At 41.4% G+C, this 16681-nt stretch overlaps 2 protein-coding genes across 4 annotated transcripts in view; one reads left to right on the top strand and one right to left on the bottom strand.

Annotated features, from left to right (window-relative positions):
- The window catches only part of fbxl9 (F-box and leucine rich repeat protein), a 50973-nt gene extending 42761 nt beyond the window's left edge, over nucleotides 1–8212 (top strand). For all 3 annotated transcript variants that reach the window (XM_059992530.1, XM_059992529.1, XM_059992531.1), the window contains exon 8: nucleotides 7280–8212. In XM_059992530.1, the coding sequence (XP_059848513.1) occupies nucleotides 7280–7445 (166 nt within the window). In that variant the 3' untranslated portion in view covers nucleotides 7446–8212. The remainder of the gene's footprint in view (nucleotides 1–7279) is intronic.
- A 4447-nt stretch (nucleotides 8213–12659) lies between these two features.
- elmo3 (engulfment and cell motility 3) overlaps nucleotides 12660–16681 on the bottom strand; it is a 139755-nt gene continuing 135733 nt past the window's right edge. The window contains exon 21 of the mRNA XM_059992526.1: nucleotides 12660–16674. Within this exon, the coding sequence (XP_059848509.1) occupies nucleotides 16462–16674 (213 nt within the window). The 3' untranslated portion in view covers nucleotides 12660–16461. The remainder of the gene's footprint in view (nucleotides 16675–16681) is intronic.

The following is a 16681-nucleotide window of genomic DNA, read 5'->3' as shown; positions in this document are numbered from 1 at the left end:
CTCTTGCTCTATCTATCCCCATCATAATTTTATATACCTCTATCAAATCTCCCCTCATTCTTCTACACTCCAGGGAATAAAGTCCTAACCTACTCAGCCTTTCTCTGTAACTCAGTTTCTCAAGTCCTGGCAACATCCTTGTAATCCTTCTCTCCACTCTTTCAACCTTATTAATATCCTTCCTGTAATTTGGTGACCAAAACTGCACACAATACTCTAAATTTGGCCTCACCAATGCCTTATACAACCTCACCATAACATTCCAACTCTTATACTCAATACTTTGATTTATAAAGGCCAATGTACAAAAAGCTCTCTTTACTACCATATATACCCTTTACTACCTTTAGGGAATTTTGTATCTGTATTCCCAGATCCCTCTGTTCTACTGCATTCCTCAGTGCCTTACCACTTACCTTGGTTCTACCTTGGTTTTTCCTTCCAAAGTGCAATACCTCACACTTGTATGTATTAAAATCCATCTGCCATTTTTCAGCACATTTTTCCAGCTGGTCCAAATCCCTGTGCAAGCTTTGAAAACCTTCCTCATTGTCCACTACAGCTCCAAACTTTGTATCATCAGCAAATTTGCTGATCCAATTTACCACATTATCATCCAGATCATTGATATAGATGACAAATAACAATGGACCCAACACTGATCCCTGTGGCACAGGCCTCCACTTAGAGAAGCAATCCTCCACTACCACTCTCTGACTTCTTCCATTGAGCCAATGTCTAATCCAATTTACTAACTTTCCATGTATACCTAGCGACTGAATCTTCCTAAGTAACCTCCCATGCCATGCGGGACCTTGTCAAAGGCCTAACTGAAGTCCATGTAGACAACATCCACTGCCTTTCCTTCATCCACTTTTCTCATAACCTCCTCGAAAAACTCTAATAGATTTGTTAAACATGACCTACCACGCACAAAGCCATGTTGACTCTCCCTAACAAGTCCCTGTCTATCTAAATATTTGTAGGTCCTATCTCTTTGTACTCCTTGTAATAATTTACCTACTACCGAGGTCAAACTTACCGGCCTATAATTTCCTGGATTACTTTTAGAGCCTTTTTTAAACAACGGAACAACATGAGCTATCCTCCAATCCTCCAGCACCTCACCCATAGATACCGACATATTTAAATAGATCTGCCAGGGCCCCTGCAATTTCAACACTAGTGTCCTTCAAGGTCCAAGGGAATACCCTGTTAGGTCCTGAGGATTTATCTACTCTGATTTGCCTCAAGATAGCAAGCACCTCCTCCTCTTCAATCTGCATAGGTTCCATGACCTCACTCCTTGTTTGCCTTTTTCCCACTGACTCGATGCCAGTTTCCTTAGTAAATACAGGCGCAAGTTAAGATCTCCCCCATTTCTTTTGGTTCAATATATAGCCGACCACTCTGATCTTCAAGGGGACCAATTTTATCCCTTACTATCCTTTTGTTCTTAATGTACCTGTAGAAGCACTTTGGATTATCCTTCACCTTGACTGCCAAAGCTACCTCATGTCTTTTAGTCCTCCTGATTTGTCTCTTAAGTTTTTTTGCACTTTTTATACTCCTCAAGTGCCTTATTTGCTCCCTGTTTGCTATACATGTCATTGATCTCTCTCTTCTTCTTTATCAGAATTCCAATATCCTTAGAGCACCAAGGTTCCTTATTCTTATTCACTTTGCCTTTAATGCTGACAGGAACATACAAACTCTGCATACAAATTTCTCCTTTGAAGGCCTCCCACTTACCAATCACATCCTTGCCAGAGAACAACCTGTCCCAATCCACGCTTTTTAGATCTTTTCTCATTTCTTCAAACTTGGCCTTTTTCCAGTTTAGAACCTCAACCCGAGGACCAGATTTATCTTTATCCATGATCAAGTTGAAACTAATGGTGTTATGATCACTGGAACCAAAGTGTTCCCCTACACACACTTCCGTCACCTGTCCTAACTCATCTCCTAATAGGAGATCTATATCCTCTCTAGTCAGTACCTCTATATATTGATTTAGAAAACTTTCCTGAACACATTTTATAAACTCTAACCTGTCTAGACCTTTAACAGTATGGGAGTCCCCTACTACCACAATTTTATGTTTCCTGCAGGTGTCTGCTATCTCTCTGCTCTTCCAATTCTCACTGACTATTGGGTGGTCTATAATACAACCCCATTAATGTGGTCATTCTTTTCCTGTTTCTCAGCTCCACCCATATGGACTCGGTAACCAAGCCCTCTAATCTGTCCTGCCTGAGCACTGCTGTAACATTTTCCCTGACTGGCAATGCCCCCCCCCCCCACCCTTCATCCCTCTGCCTCTATCACGTCTGAAACATCGGAACCCTGGAACATTAAGCTGCCAGTCCTGCCCTCCTGTAGCCAAGTTTCAGTAATGGCTACAATGTCATAATGTTTGATATTACAAGAGCTCTGGTGTCCTGATCAGCACTGCCTCATCAGCAGCACCATCGCAGGGATTATCTATTTGTAACTGTTCACTGGGTGCTTCTCTGCAAAGTACTTTGCTTTCAGTAAAACTTTGCTGGGTGTGGTGGTGCAATTAAAGAGATAGAGATTAGCTTTATTTGTCACATGTATGTTGAAGCGTACAGTGAAATGCATTGTTTGTGTCATATCAAATCAACGAGAATTGTGCTGGGTTGCTTCTGGCAGCAACATGGCATGCCCACAACTTACTAAGTCTAACTACTCGTCTTTCCAATATGGGAGGAAACTGAATCACCCGGAGGAAACCCACTTGATCATGTGGAGAATGTATAAACTCCTTACAGACAGTGGTGAGAATCAAACCCTGATCTTACAACTGGCTGCTATAAAGTGTTCCACTAATGCTATGCTATTGTGTGGCCCTAAATCAAAGTTCTTTACCTTCTTGTTTCCATTTGTGTGTATTAGTAAGGAGTTCAAGGAACTCACATTTTTACACAGGATGGCAAGAATGCAAATTTTGCTTTTGCATAAGCCTGGATATGGGATATAAAGTACAACTGGAGATAGAAGTGACATGTAAAAAGTGCAATGTTGGAATTGTCATGGGGAATTTCAATACGCAGGTAGATTTGGAAAATCAGGTTGGTGCTGGATCCCAAGAGAGGAGATTTGTGGAATGCCTGCAACATGGCTTTATAGAGGAGCTTGTGGTTGAGCCCACAAGGAGAAAGTCAATCCTGGGTTGGTTGTTGTGTAATTAACCAGTTTTGATTAGGGAGCTTCAGGTGAAGGAACACTTAGGAGACAGTGATCATAGTATGATAGAATTCACCCTGCCTTTGAAGAGGGAGAAGATTAAGTCATATATATCATCAGTATTACAGTGGAGTAAAGGGCACTATAAAGGCATGAGAGTGGAGCTGGCAAAAGTTGATTGGAAGGAGACATTAGGAAGCATGACAGCAGAACAGCATTGGCTGCAGTTTCTGGAGCCAATTCGAAAGGATAGATTCATCCCAAAAATGAAGAAGTATTCTAAATGGATGATGAGATGACCATGACTGACCAGGGAAAAGTAAGTCCAAAAATTAGTTGAATCTTAGAGGATTGGTAAGTTTTTAAAAATCAACAGAAGCCAACTAAAAAAGTCAACACAAAGTACACTGCAGATGCTGTGGTCAAATCAAGATGTACAAAAAAGCTGGATGAACTCAGCAGGTCGGGCAGCATCCGTTGAAAGAAGCAGTCAACGTTTCGGGTCGAGACCCTTCGTCAGGACTAAAGAGGGAGGGGGCAGGGGCCCTATAAAGAAGGTGGGGGGAGGGAGGAAAACCAATCAGAGGAAAGATCAAGGGGTCGGGGAGGGGAAGCAGAGAGGGGATAGGCAGGAGAGGTGAAGAAGGAATCTAAGGGGAAAGCACTATGGGTAGTAGAAGAAGGCAGAGTCATGAGAGGTGATAGGCAGCTAGAAAAGGAGACAGAGTGAAGGTGGGATGGGGGAAGGGAGAGGGAGGGAATTACCAGAAGTTGGAGAATTTGATGTTCATACTAAGGGGCTGGAGACTACCCAGACGGTATATGAGATGTTGTTCCTCCAACCGAAGTTTGGCCTCATCATGGCAGTAGAGGAGGCCATGTATGGACATATCCGAATGAGAATGTGAAGGAGAGTTGAAATGAGTGGCAACTGGGAGATCCTATCTGTTGTGGCGGATGGAGCAGAGGTGCTCGACGAAGCGGTCTCCCAATCTGCGTTGGGTCTCGCCAATGTAGAGGAGGCCGCACCGGGAGCACCGGATGCAATAGATTACCCCAAAAGACTCACAAGTGAAGTGTTGCCTCACCTGGAAGGATTGTTTGGGGCCCTGAATGGTGGTAAAAGATGAGGTGTAGGGACAGGTGTAGCACTTATGCTTGCAGGGATAAGTGCCAGGTGGGAGATCTGTGGGGAGGGAGGTGTGGACCAGGCAGTAGCGGAGGGAATGATCTGTGAAAAGCAGAGAGGGGTAGAGAGGGAAAGATGTCATTAGTGGTGGGGTCCTGTTGAAGGTGGCGGAAGTTGCGGAGGATAATATGCTGGAACGGAGGCTGGTGGGGTGATAGGTGAGGACAAGGGGGACATGGTCCCTGTTGTGGTGACGAGAGGATGGGGTGAGGGCTGAAGTGCGGGAAATGGAGATGTGGGTGAGGGCATCATTGATGACGGCAGAAGGGAAACCACGATTCTTAAAGGAAGAGGACATGTGGGATGTCCTGGAACGGAAATCCTCATCCTTGGAGCAGATGCGGTGGAGATGGAGGAACTTAGAATAGGGAATAGAATTTTTGCATTTGGCAGGGTGGGAAGAGGTAGTTATGGGAGTCAGTGGGTTTATAGAAGATGTCATTGGACAGTCTATCTCCAGAGATGGAGTCTGAGAGATCGAGAAAGGGGAGAGAAGTGTCCGAGATGGACCAAATGAATTTGAGGGCTGGGTGAAAGTTAGAGGCAAAATCAATGAAATTGACGAGCTCAGCATGGGTGCAGGAAGCAGCACCCATGTAGTCGTCAATGTATCGAAGGAAAAGTTGGGGAGCAGTATCAGTATAGATTTGGAGCATAGACTGTTCCACATAACCCACAAAGAGGCAGGCATAGCTAGGGCCCATGCGAGTGCCCATAGCTACACCTCCCCCTCCTTCTTTATAGGACCCCTGCCCCCTCCTTCTTTAGTCCTGACGAAGGGTCTCGACACGAAACGTTGACTGCTTCTTTCAACGAATGCTGCCTGACCTGCTGAGTTCGTCCAGCTTTTTTGTATGTCTTAACTAAAAAAGTCATAAAGAAGGAAAAGATGGAATACAAAGAGAAACTAGCCAGTAATATTAAAGAGGTTACTAGAAGTGATTTTCAGATATATAAAGAGTAAAAGAGAGGTGAGAAGGGATGCTGGACTGCTGGAAAATGACTCTGGAGTGGTTGTAAGGGGGGACAAAGGGTGGATGAACTTAATAAGTATTTTACGTCAATCTTCACTGTGGAAGGCACTAGCAGTATGCTAGAAAATTTGAGAATGTCGGGGGCAGAAATGAGTATAGATGTTATTACTAAGGAGAAGGTGCTTGGGAAGCTGAAAGGTGAGAAGTTATATAAGTCATCTGGTCCAGATGGACTATACGCTGGGGTATAGTCCATCCGGACCAGATGACTTATATAAGGTAGCTGAAAAGATTATACAGGCATTAGTAATGATCTTTCAAGAATCTCTAGATTCTGGAATGGTTTTGAAGGACTGGAAAATTGCAAATGTCACTTCACTCTTTAAGAAGGAAAGGAGGTAGAAGAAAAGAAATTATAGGCCATTTAACCTGACTTCAGTGATTGGAAAGCTGCTGAAATCTATTATTAAGGATGAGGTTTCAGTATACTTGGAAGCACATGATAAAATAGGCTGAAGTCAGGATGGTTTCCTTAAGGGGAAATCTTGCCTGATAAATCCCATTAGAATAGGCAGGATAAACAAAGGAGGATAACTGAATATTGTGTACTTGCAATTTCAGAAGTCCTTTGTCAAGATGCTGCACATAAGGTAGCTTAACATGACACAGGAAAGATACTAGCATGGATAGAAGTTGCGTTAGCTTCCTGTGACTAGCGATGTTCCACAGAGATTGGTTTGGAACCACTTCTTTTCACATTGACGGACTGGATGGTTTTGTGCCCACGATTGTGGATGATATGAAGATAGACAGTGGGGCAGGTAGTGTTAAGGAAGCAGTAAATCTGCAGGACTTGGACAGATTGGGAAAATGGGCAAAGAAGTGGCAATTGGAATATAGTGTTAGGAATTGTATGGTCATGCACTTTGGTAGAAGGAATAAAGGCATAGACTATTTTCTGACCAGGGAGAAAATTCAGAAATCAGAGATGCAAAGGGACTTGGGAGTTCTTGAGCAGGATTCCCTAAAGGCTAACTTGCAGGTTGAATTGGTGATAAGGAAGGCAAATACAATATTAGCATTCATTTCAAGAGGACTAGAATATGAGAACAAGGATCTAATTCATTTGAGACTTTATAAGGCTGCATTGGTCAGACTGCATTGAAATATTGTGAGCAGTTTTGGACCCCCTATCTAAGAAAAGATGTGCTGTATTGGAGAGGGTCCAGAGGAAGTTCCCGAGAATGATTTCAGAAATGAAAAGGTTAATGCATGAGGCGCATCTGATGGCTCTGGGCCGATACTCGCTGGAGTTTAGAAGAATGAAGGCAGATCTCATTGAAATCTATTGAATATTGAAAGGCCTCAATAGAGTGCATATGGGGAGGATGCTTTCTATAGTGGGTGAGTCTAAGACCAGTGGGCACAGCCTTAGACTAGAGGGACATCCATTTAGAACAGAGATGAGGAGGAGTATTTATAGCCAGAGGGTGGTGAATCTGTGGAACTGATTGCTACAGACTCAATAACTTGAGTATATTTAAAGTAAAGATTGATACATTCTTGATTAGTCAGGTTATGGGGAGAAGGCAGGAGAACAAGGTTCAAAGGGATAATAAATCAGCCATGGAGGAATGCTGAAGCAGATCTGATGAGCCGAATAGCCTAATTCTGCTCCTGTATCTTATGGTCTTATTAATTAATTGATGGAGGTGGCCTTGGATGCAGTTCAAAATGCAAAGGAGACAGAAAGGATTGGGAAAATTGATTATGTAAGACTGGGAAGGAGAAGTTTCTTGTGATCCATAATTATTGTATTGACCTGTTGAACAAAATTACATCTTTACTGTAAGGTTGAATCAGATTTAGTGATTGTAGTTGTTATTCCCCCTGCTTCTGCCCGTAGGTTTCTGGAAGTCCTCTTGAACGAGTGCAAATGGCTGAAAAGTTTGGATGTCTCCATGTGCGGTGGGCTGACTGTTGCAGACATCAAACGACTCCAACTGCTTCACCCCACTCTCACCAATATTCAAGCAAGGTGCCTGGGTGAAGCTGACCTGTCTCTGTCTTAGTGATAAAGACAGGATAGAGAGTTTAAAGAAGAATTGGAGATACAATAGATCTGTTATCTCAAGAAGCCAAAACCTGGCTTCCAAACTCTGAGAAAGCACTGTGGTTGGTTAGCATGATTTGACTTGACTTTCTGTAATGCAAGGACCAGCCTTCAACTCTTGGTTATTCTCATGGAGTCAAGGTTTAACATATTATTGTGGGGAGATGAGGAAAGGTAGAAGGAAGTTTATGTGGATGATAAATATTTTAAATAATTTAGACCCTCTGCCAGGTTGAATATTGCAATTGCCCCAGCATATAGAACATGGGGATATTTAGCCAAAGTTCCTGATTGTTATCCAGTTAGACGCATGTTGTTGGATAATGAAATGTAATTTTCATGGTGCTGCACTTATGACTTGTAAGTCCGTTCACTATTTGGTTAAGTTGAAAATGGCACTGAAGGGAAATACTGGAGGGCAATAGGACTTTCAGGAGTTGGTTTTGAGAGAGGGCTTTAAATTCAGTTGTTCTCTAATTACAACAGTTGATTTTTATTATGTGTAAAACTTGTGTCCTATTCAGTGTCTTGCATCTTTTAAAATTTATATTTGCATTTTCAGGTCACTGGTAAATTGTTACTGTACAATAAGAATGTCACCTATTAAAAAAGTTGCAACTTGTCAAATTAATTGTAGTAGAAAATTAATGCTGATTTTTAGAAATATTAGTTGCTGGCAAGTGAACTCAAAGCTGGGATGGTTTGTTTTAAATGTCATCACATATTAAGCCAGTACTGTTTAAAATAAAGCTCATAATCTAAAGTGATTTGTGATAGCTTCTTAGCTTATTTAATGGTGGTTTAGACACATTTACAAACATCAAATGGCAGCTTCCCAGAAACCTGCATTTGTCAACAACTCCAAACTTGATCATTGGTAGCAGAACAACAAAATTCCATGAGCTAGATTCCAAAATCTTATTGAATTTTTTGAAGAGGTTACGAGGAAAGTTGACAAGGGTAAAGCAGTGGATGTTGTCTATATGGACTTCAGTAAGGCCTTTGACAAGGTTCCGCACAGAAGGTTAGTTAGGAAGGTTCAATCGTTAGGTATTAATATTGAAGTAGTGAGATGGATTCAACAGTGGCTAGATGCGAGATGCCAGAGAGTAGTGGTGGATAACTGTTTGTCAGGTTGGAGGCCGGTGACTAGTGGTGTGTCTCAGGGATCTGTATTAGGTCCAATGTTGTTCGTCATATACATTAATGATCTGGATGATGGGGTGGTAAATTGGATTAGTAAGTATGCAGATGATACTAAGGTAGGTGGCATTGTGGATAATGAAGTAGGTTTTCAAAGCTTGCAGAGAGATTTAGGCCAGTTAGAAGAGTGAGCTGAACGATGGCAGATGGAGTTTAATGCTGATAAGTGTGAGGTGCAACATTTTGGTAGGAATAATCAAAATAGGACATACATGGTAAATAGTAGGGCACTGAAGAATGCAGTAGAACAGAGTGATCTAGGAATAATGGTGCATAGTTCCCTGAAGGTGGAATCTCACGTGGATAGGGTGGTGAAGAAAGCTTTTGGTATGCTGGCCTTTATAAATCAGAGCATTGAGTATAGGAGTTGGGATGTAATGTTAAAATTGTACAAGGCTATTGTAAGGCCGAATTTGGAATATTGTATACAGCTCTGGTCACCAAATTATAGGAAAGATGTCAACAAAAGAGAGGGAGTACAGAGAAGATTTACTAGAATGTTACCTGGGTTTCAGCACCTAAGTTACAGGGAAAGGTTGAACAAGTTAGGTCTTTATTCTTTGGAGCATAGAAGATTGAGGGGGGGACTTGATAGAGGTATTTAAAATAATGAGGGGGATAGATCAAGTTGACATGGATAGGCTTTTTCCATTGAGAGTAGGGGAGATTCAAACAAGAGGACATGATTTGAGAGTTAGGGGGCAAAAGTTTAAGGGTAACATGAGGAGGAATTTCTTTACTCAGAGAGTGGTAGCTGTTTGGAATGAGCTTCCAGTAGAAGTGGTAGAGGCAGGTTCGATATTGTCATTTAAAGTAAAATTGGATAGGTTTATGGACAGGAAAGGAATGGAGGGTAATGGGCTGAGTGCAGGCCAATGGGACTAGGTGAGAGTAAGTGTTTGGCACAGACTAGAAGGGCTGAGATGGCCTGTTTCCATGCTGTAATTGTTATATGGTTAGGGCTAGGGTGGCAATTGCATGGGAAAATGATCACTTCCCTCAAGACAAGTAACTATGCTGATTTGGACATGACATAATGCTGTTTTTTCATTGATGTTGGCTCAGTACTCTGAAACTCTCCAGCCATGGGTACTACATTACTTCGTAATGGCAGAAGGGGATGTCACCCTTGCTAAAAATGCTTAAGGCCCAAAAATAAATGTTTTTTTTAAACTTGGGGAAGTAGAATGCTGTATCCTCGGTAGTTCAGTTAAACACTCTACAACTAAACCTTAATCCAAGGACAAAATTCTCCAGATTCTGGAAATCTAATATAAAAATGGAATGCTAGAACAAAAGGTCAGGAATCATCTGTGGAGATAGAAACAATGAATGCCAACTCTGTCTCACTCTCCACAGCTGCAGCCTGAGTATTTTTCCATTCTGATTTTAGAACTGAATTGTTCTGTGATTCCTGAACTGTGGCTAATGTTGTGCCTTCATTTGACGTCAGTTTGGTTGGTGGTCTACCTGAAAAGGCATAAAATGATTAGGGATAGTCAACAATGCTTTGTGCATGGGATATGGTGTCTTATGAATTTGATTGACTTTTTAAATTTTTTAATCTTATTTGGAGATACAGCACAGAGTAAGCCCTTCTGGCTGTGCCATACAGCAACCTCCAATTTAACCCTAGCCCAATCGTGGAACAATTTATAATAACCAATTAACTGGCACATCTTTTGACTGTGGGAGGAGACTGGAGCACTGGGAGAAAACCCATGCATTCCATAGGGAAGATGTACAGACCCCTTACAGGAGACGTTAGAATTGAACTCCCATCTCAAATGCCCAAGATGTAACAGCTTTGCGCTTAACTGCTACATCACAGTGATGAAGAGGATTGATGACAGTGTTGTAGACATACTCAAATGTCTTGCTGATGTCCACATAGGCACAGTCCTACTTGATGCAGTCCAGAAGGTTAATCAGATGGGGCCAATGGTGTGTTGGCAATTCAGATCCAAAATTGGCTTGGTGATTGAGTCAGATGTTGGGAATGGTGGGTTTTTCATATTGGTAGCATTCAACTATGGGTACATCACAGAGATTTTTGCTGGGTCCAGTGTTATATGCCATCTATATTAACAATTTGGATGAAAATATAGCTGGCATGTTTAGTAAGTTTACGGCTCCACAATAGGACCTAGATCAATTGGGAAAATGGGTCAAGAATTTGGAGATCGATTTTTAACTATGACAAGCGCAAAGTGTTGCATTTTGGCATGTTAAACCAGTGTAGAACTTGCACAATAAACAGCAGGACCCTGGAAGATGCCGTAGAAAAAATACACCAAGGGGTACAAGTGTATTGTTGTCACTTTCGGGGAGCTCGTGCGGAAAAGTAGTAAAGGCAGCCTTAAGCACTCTTGCATTCATCAAACAGGGCACTGAGTACAAGAGTTAGGACATTGTTACATTGTATAAGACATTGCTGAGACCACACTGTGTATTAGGTGCAGTTCTGGACACCCAGCTCTAGAAATGGTGTCATTAAATTGTAAAGGGTGCAGAAAATGGGTTCTATTTTGACATTTAAGTCGAGATGGGAGGGGTATGGAGAGCTATTGTCTGGGTCAATGGGACTAGGCTGATAGTTCAGGATGGACTAGATGGGCCAAAGGGCCTGTTTCTGTGACTATTACTCTAAGATCCTTGTGAATCTTTTAGTAGGACTAGACAGCTTGAGTTTAAGAAAACCAGAATAGGCTTGATACTCCCCCTTAGTGCAGGAGACTGAAAGGTGGCTTTAATAGAGATACATAAAATCATGAGGGGCATAGATATAGTGAATGCTCACAGGATAGAGGAATCTAAAACTAGAAGGCATTGGTTTAAAGTGAAAGGAGAAAGATTTAAAGGGGACCAGAGGGGCAAGTTTTTAAAATGGAGGGTGGTGGGTATATGGAACAAGCTGCCAGAGGAAGTGGTAAATGTGGGTACAATTATAATGTTTAAAAGATATTTAGACATTTTCCTATCTATGAAAAGTTTATATGTACATGGGTCAAACTTGGGCAAATGTGACTATCTCACTTAGTCAACTTGGTCAGTATGGATGAATTGGACCTAAGGGTTTGATTCTCTGTATTAGTTGATTTTTTTTGTGGCTCCAATTAGCCACTGCATTAGGGTAAACAAAATAATCTGGGATTTCTGCTTTCAAAACCCTGCCCTTTGCTGAGAGATGTATGACCATGGATAAAACCCACTGAGTTTGTGTACCATTTTACGTGGATGAGGGCATCTCACACTGTCTGGATGTGATGCAAAAACACCCTGTAGTTACATGATGCACATTTCTTCCTCCAGATCCGTCAGGGTTGTTTTGTCTTTAAAATTCCACTCTTATAGCCATTGGTCAGTTTGAGTTCTTTGTTTTCTCCTACTTAAAGCATGTCAGCCTGTGATGGGGAGAAAAACCAGTGGCTGTATGCATATATAGATTAGTGTTGTAAATTGACAGATTCAAGGTAGGGACAGTCCACTGAGATCCCAAATCAAGCAAGTTAAATCTGGCAGCTTTCCACTTACAATGGCATTGTCTATGTTCCCCTCTGTGCTCTGAGCAGTTGTTAATTTGAAAGCTATAGAAGGATGTGCAGGTCCATATTTTGGTTATCTGGTCAATATTGGCTTTGCCCTTTGTAGGAGATTGTAGTGTGCAAAATGGCTGCCTCATTTTCAATGCTACAGCAGTATCTCTTGGTAGTGAAGTATGAAGGCAGCAGTGCTTAAATTTCCTTCGGGGTTGTTCGTAGAAGGCCTGTGGGGTCTGTACTAGATGAACCAGAGGCAATGTAAAGCCTACTGCATGAGCAGGAGTGTCCTATTTAATAATGCAAGCTGTTATATTGTGTGGGCAGCCCCCTCTTTCAAACACAAAGACAGGCTACAGAACAGTAGGGACCATAATCTATAAGAAAACATCACCTCCAGGAAGTCCACAGTGATGAAGTACAGAACAGAATCATAGTAGAGCAATGGATTTTATTTTGAAATTGAAAACAAGACTAGTTGGTTAATGCCATAGAATATCTATTGATTTTCAGTAGCAGAAAAAATGATTTTTTTACAAAACATGTTGAGACTTTATATACACATAGTCAAAAATAGCACAAACCCCAAAGCAATAGTGTTGTAAATAAATTAATGAGTCAATAGCAGTACTCAAGTTTGATCCAGTGTATGTCTGGCTGAACACAGATTGTCAGCACCCCTGTGATTTATAGCAGCTGGAACCAATGGCAACCAAAAGCTGGAATCAGCTTTTTTGAGCAGACTCCCATCACTGATACTGCAGCACACTACTGAGCTAGGGTGTAGCTTCTTCATTCTGAACTTACCCGGTAATTCTATTCCTGTAGTCACTTTCCTGAGGGCCCTAACCCTCACTATGATAGAGATTCTCAGGCTACAGGTGCTGCTTTATATTCTCACCCACAGAACCTAGGAAGAGAACTTTGCAGGCTGTTTGATCACTGAAATAATGCCAAGGTGCAGAAACCAAATGTGAGGTTTCTATTTTGTTCCTGGTGGACTCTGAGCATTGAGACACCGAATTTTGACACATCCCACTGGTTCTACTCTAGGAAATGACAGTGTAATACCACGGAATTGCATTTCACACCGTGTTTGACATATGGCTCAAGTTTGTCATGTTACATCCACAATTTGTAACTACCTGCATAGTATTGTTAATGAATACTTATGTAGGCTAATGTAGCCTATAACCAAGAAACCTTCTTTGTATCAAATGCCATAGATTTGGGTGCAAGGTTTTGGTTGACATACTGTGTAATGAGAGAGTACCAGAGATAAAGTTAGAGATCCCATTACATTATAGAGTTCTCCAGTGACTTTCTTCTAACAATGTTACTAAAACAACAGCCTGATTATTTACCACACTGCTGGCTGTAGGCTTAGCTGATGTATTTCCTACATCACAACAGTGTGGACACAGTTTTGTATAGTACCTTTGAGACATGCTGAGATCAGCAAAGATGCTACTGAGATACATGTTTCTTTATACATCACTCCTGCTAATCAGTGAGAGCCCTACAGTATGTCCAACAACAGTTCTACATTTTACCCTTCCCACGTCAGAGGTGTTTCCCTAAAAGAGAGTAGCGATAGTTTCACCAGAGTTAAAGAAGGATCTACAGTCAGTCGTGTAGACAGCTTATACTCCCCAGAAAAGAACATGCACTGACTGAGGTATTTCAAGCATCTTAAGGATTTGATGGTCTAGCTAGAGAGAAACTTGAATTAGGAATCAAGATGGCTGCATAACTTTGAAATTAGAGCTGGACCTTTTGGAGGGAAAATGGGGGAGCATTATTTCCACTCCACTATTCTTCCCACAAAAAGAATTTTAGCCACAACTTGAAATTTTCACAAGGATGTGGAACAATTTAAGGAATAACTAGAGCCATCAAGAATGAAACTGACAAGTAAGTAAATCAAGGGATGTGGAACAAATAGATATAGATAAGTGCCTTAAATGAAAGATAGAAGCAGGTCAGATATCTGTCCTTATGTTCCCATGGGTGGTAGACATCATTACTTGGATTAGTCATTTCACATACATGATTAACAACAACATGAAGAGATCATATGCATGGCCTTGATTTAAAAATTACAAGCTCTGCATGTTTTGAAGTTTTCCAAGTCCTCTATTTTTGTCCCTTGAACAAAACAGTTTGTACTTGCAAATCTCTTGCTGTTTCTAAAGCAAAATTTTAACAGCTATCTAGCATCCTTTGAAAATAGTCTTTTGGTTGGCTGTTCAACAACAGAAGGACATAGGAAATGAATTATCACCCAATATCCCTTGTACGTATGTACGTACGTATGCACACACGCACGTCCAATAGAGATCATTAGGGTTCACAGTTCAAAAGCAGACACTCTTCCTTCTCTGAAGTTAAATGGAGAATGAAACTAGCTGGAGCTTTTGATTGTATATTTATTTATTTAGCAATACAGCGTGGAGTAGACCTTTTCCGTCCTTCGAGCCACGCCGCTCCATCAAACCCAATTAACCCTAACCTAATCTGAGGACATTTACAATGACCAATTGACCTACCTGGAATGTCTTTGGACTGTAGGAGGAAACTGACGGATCTGAAGGAAGCCCACACATTCCACTGGAAGGACATATAGAGACTCCTTACAGAATGGCACTGGAATTGAACTCCAAAACACCCCGAGCTGTAATAGGGTTCCGCTAACTGCTACACTACCATGGTGCCCATGCACAAGCCAGTGCTTGTCCAGCAAAAAGACCACAAAACCTAGGATAAAGCCCAAGATTTCCTGGTTTGAACATCTGAATAATCTCCTTGCAGCTCAGTGCAGTTACAGTAAAGCTTTTTAGAAATCTTAGCCCAAGTTATGCCTCAGAGCAGACTAAACCCATCCTACAGCAGACCCATGTCCTCAGCACCATTGATTCTGGGACAAGAATGGGCAGATTTAAAAGCTCTTTCTACATTAGAGAATACACTGCTGAATTTAATTCTGTAAGTCTGACATTAATATTAGAGTTGTAGCACAGCAGTAAACACCCAACTCCTGACAGATTTTAGCATAAGTATTGAAACCAGCTTAAAATCAACATGAAAATAAACACTTCCTTGCAGATTTTGACCAGGCTTTTTTCTTTTGGTAAATTCTAGTTAAATACAGCAAAAGCTAGAAATCAAAAGATGAAGTTTAAATTGCTAGAAATATTCAGCAGGTCAGGCAGCAACTGTAGATGGAGCAACAGAGTCAATGTTTCAGGTCCTGAAACATTAACTCTGTTTCTCTTTCCACAGATGCTGCCTGGCCTGTTAAGTATTTCCAACACTTTGTTTACATTTCACTCTAGGAACTTTACAACCTTTTTCATCCTCTTTACCCAAGAACCCTCACTGCTGTTCCAGTACCCCACCCCTCAGCCCTGACTTCTGCCAGAATTGGTTAAGCCCAAACACATGATCAACAAATGCAAACCTCGATCAATAGTAATTAATTTAACAAAGCCTAGTTGCACGTCTTGAAATGTTGTGTTACGTTTTCTTGTCAGAAAGGAAATAACTGAAATCTGGCTCTGTCTATTGCAGTACCTCACATAACACAAAACTAATCAGCTTCACAGCATCCAATGAGATCAACCAACTGCTGCATTCCTCCAGCACTATCATCCACCTGAGATCATAGTTTAATTATCAAATTCACAGATCACAAACTTTTGCCCATTTAACTCCCCCCACCCCACCAGTAATCAAATTATTTGGGATCAGCAAACCATTCTGTGTCCAACCTCTCTTCCAACTCGTACAACAATAGTGGTGTGAAAAACACAAGGTTATCATTGCAAGCTGATGATCATTTTTGAGTTTGAAATCATCTAACTGAACAATCCTTTTTTGCTCTCCACAGTGGACATTAGACAGCTAAGTATTTTCTGCATGTCACAATTTTACAGATTATTTTACTCCTTTCCCCTTTTCTCCAAGGATCACCCAGTTCTGCTGGCCTGAATGCAATGGGTTGCTTATTGCAATAGCCATTGCCTGCTCAGACAAGGAGCGTTGCCTTTTATTGCAGGTACCTTTTCCAATATTGCACAGAAAAATAATTTTGAATCACTGTCTGGGTATAAAACTCTTTCTGTACATGCATCATATAAAACCCATTTCAATTCTACAATCTTCCACCATCTCCCATCATGATAACAGTGAGGAAGTGCCAGCATGTGTTAATGTGAAGCCATTCTGATGACTTTAGTGGTCAGTATGGCTGAAATCATAGCAGAAGTTGTAATTACTGGGCACACTGGGGATTGGGGGAGCAACATCTGGGATAGAGATGTTCTCCAGGTCCAAAAGACGCAGTTTGATCTCCATGGACAGCAGGATTTCCAGCTCGCTCTTGGTCTGCTCACTGTTCAGTTCTTTGCCCAGCAGAACATTCAAGCCATCAGTCCAGAGGCAGAACTGGATA

The sequence above is a fragment of the Hypanus sabinus genome, chromosome 17, assembly GCF_030144855.1.
Source record: "Hypanus sabinus isolate sHypSab1 chromosome 17, sHypSab1.hap1, whole genome shotgun sequence".
In the NCBI taxonomy this organism is placed as follows: Eukaryota; Metazoa; Chordata; class Chondrichthyes; order Myliobatiformes; family Dasyatidae; genus Hypanus; species Hypanus sabinus.
This window is presented reverse-complemented; position numbering and strand designations above follow the sequence as displayed.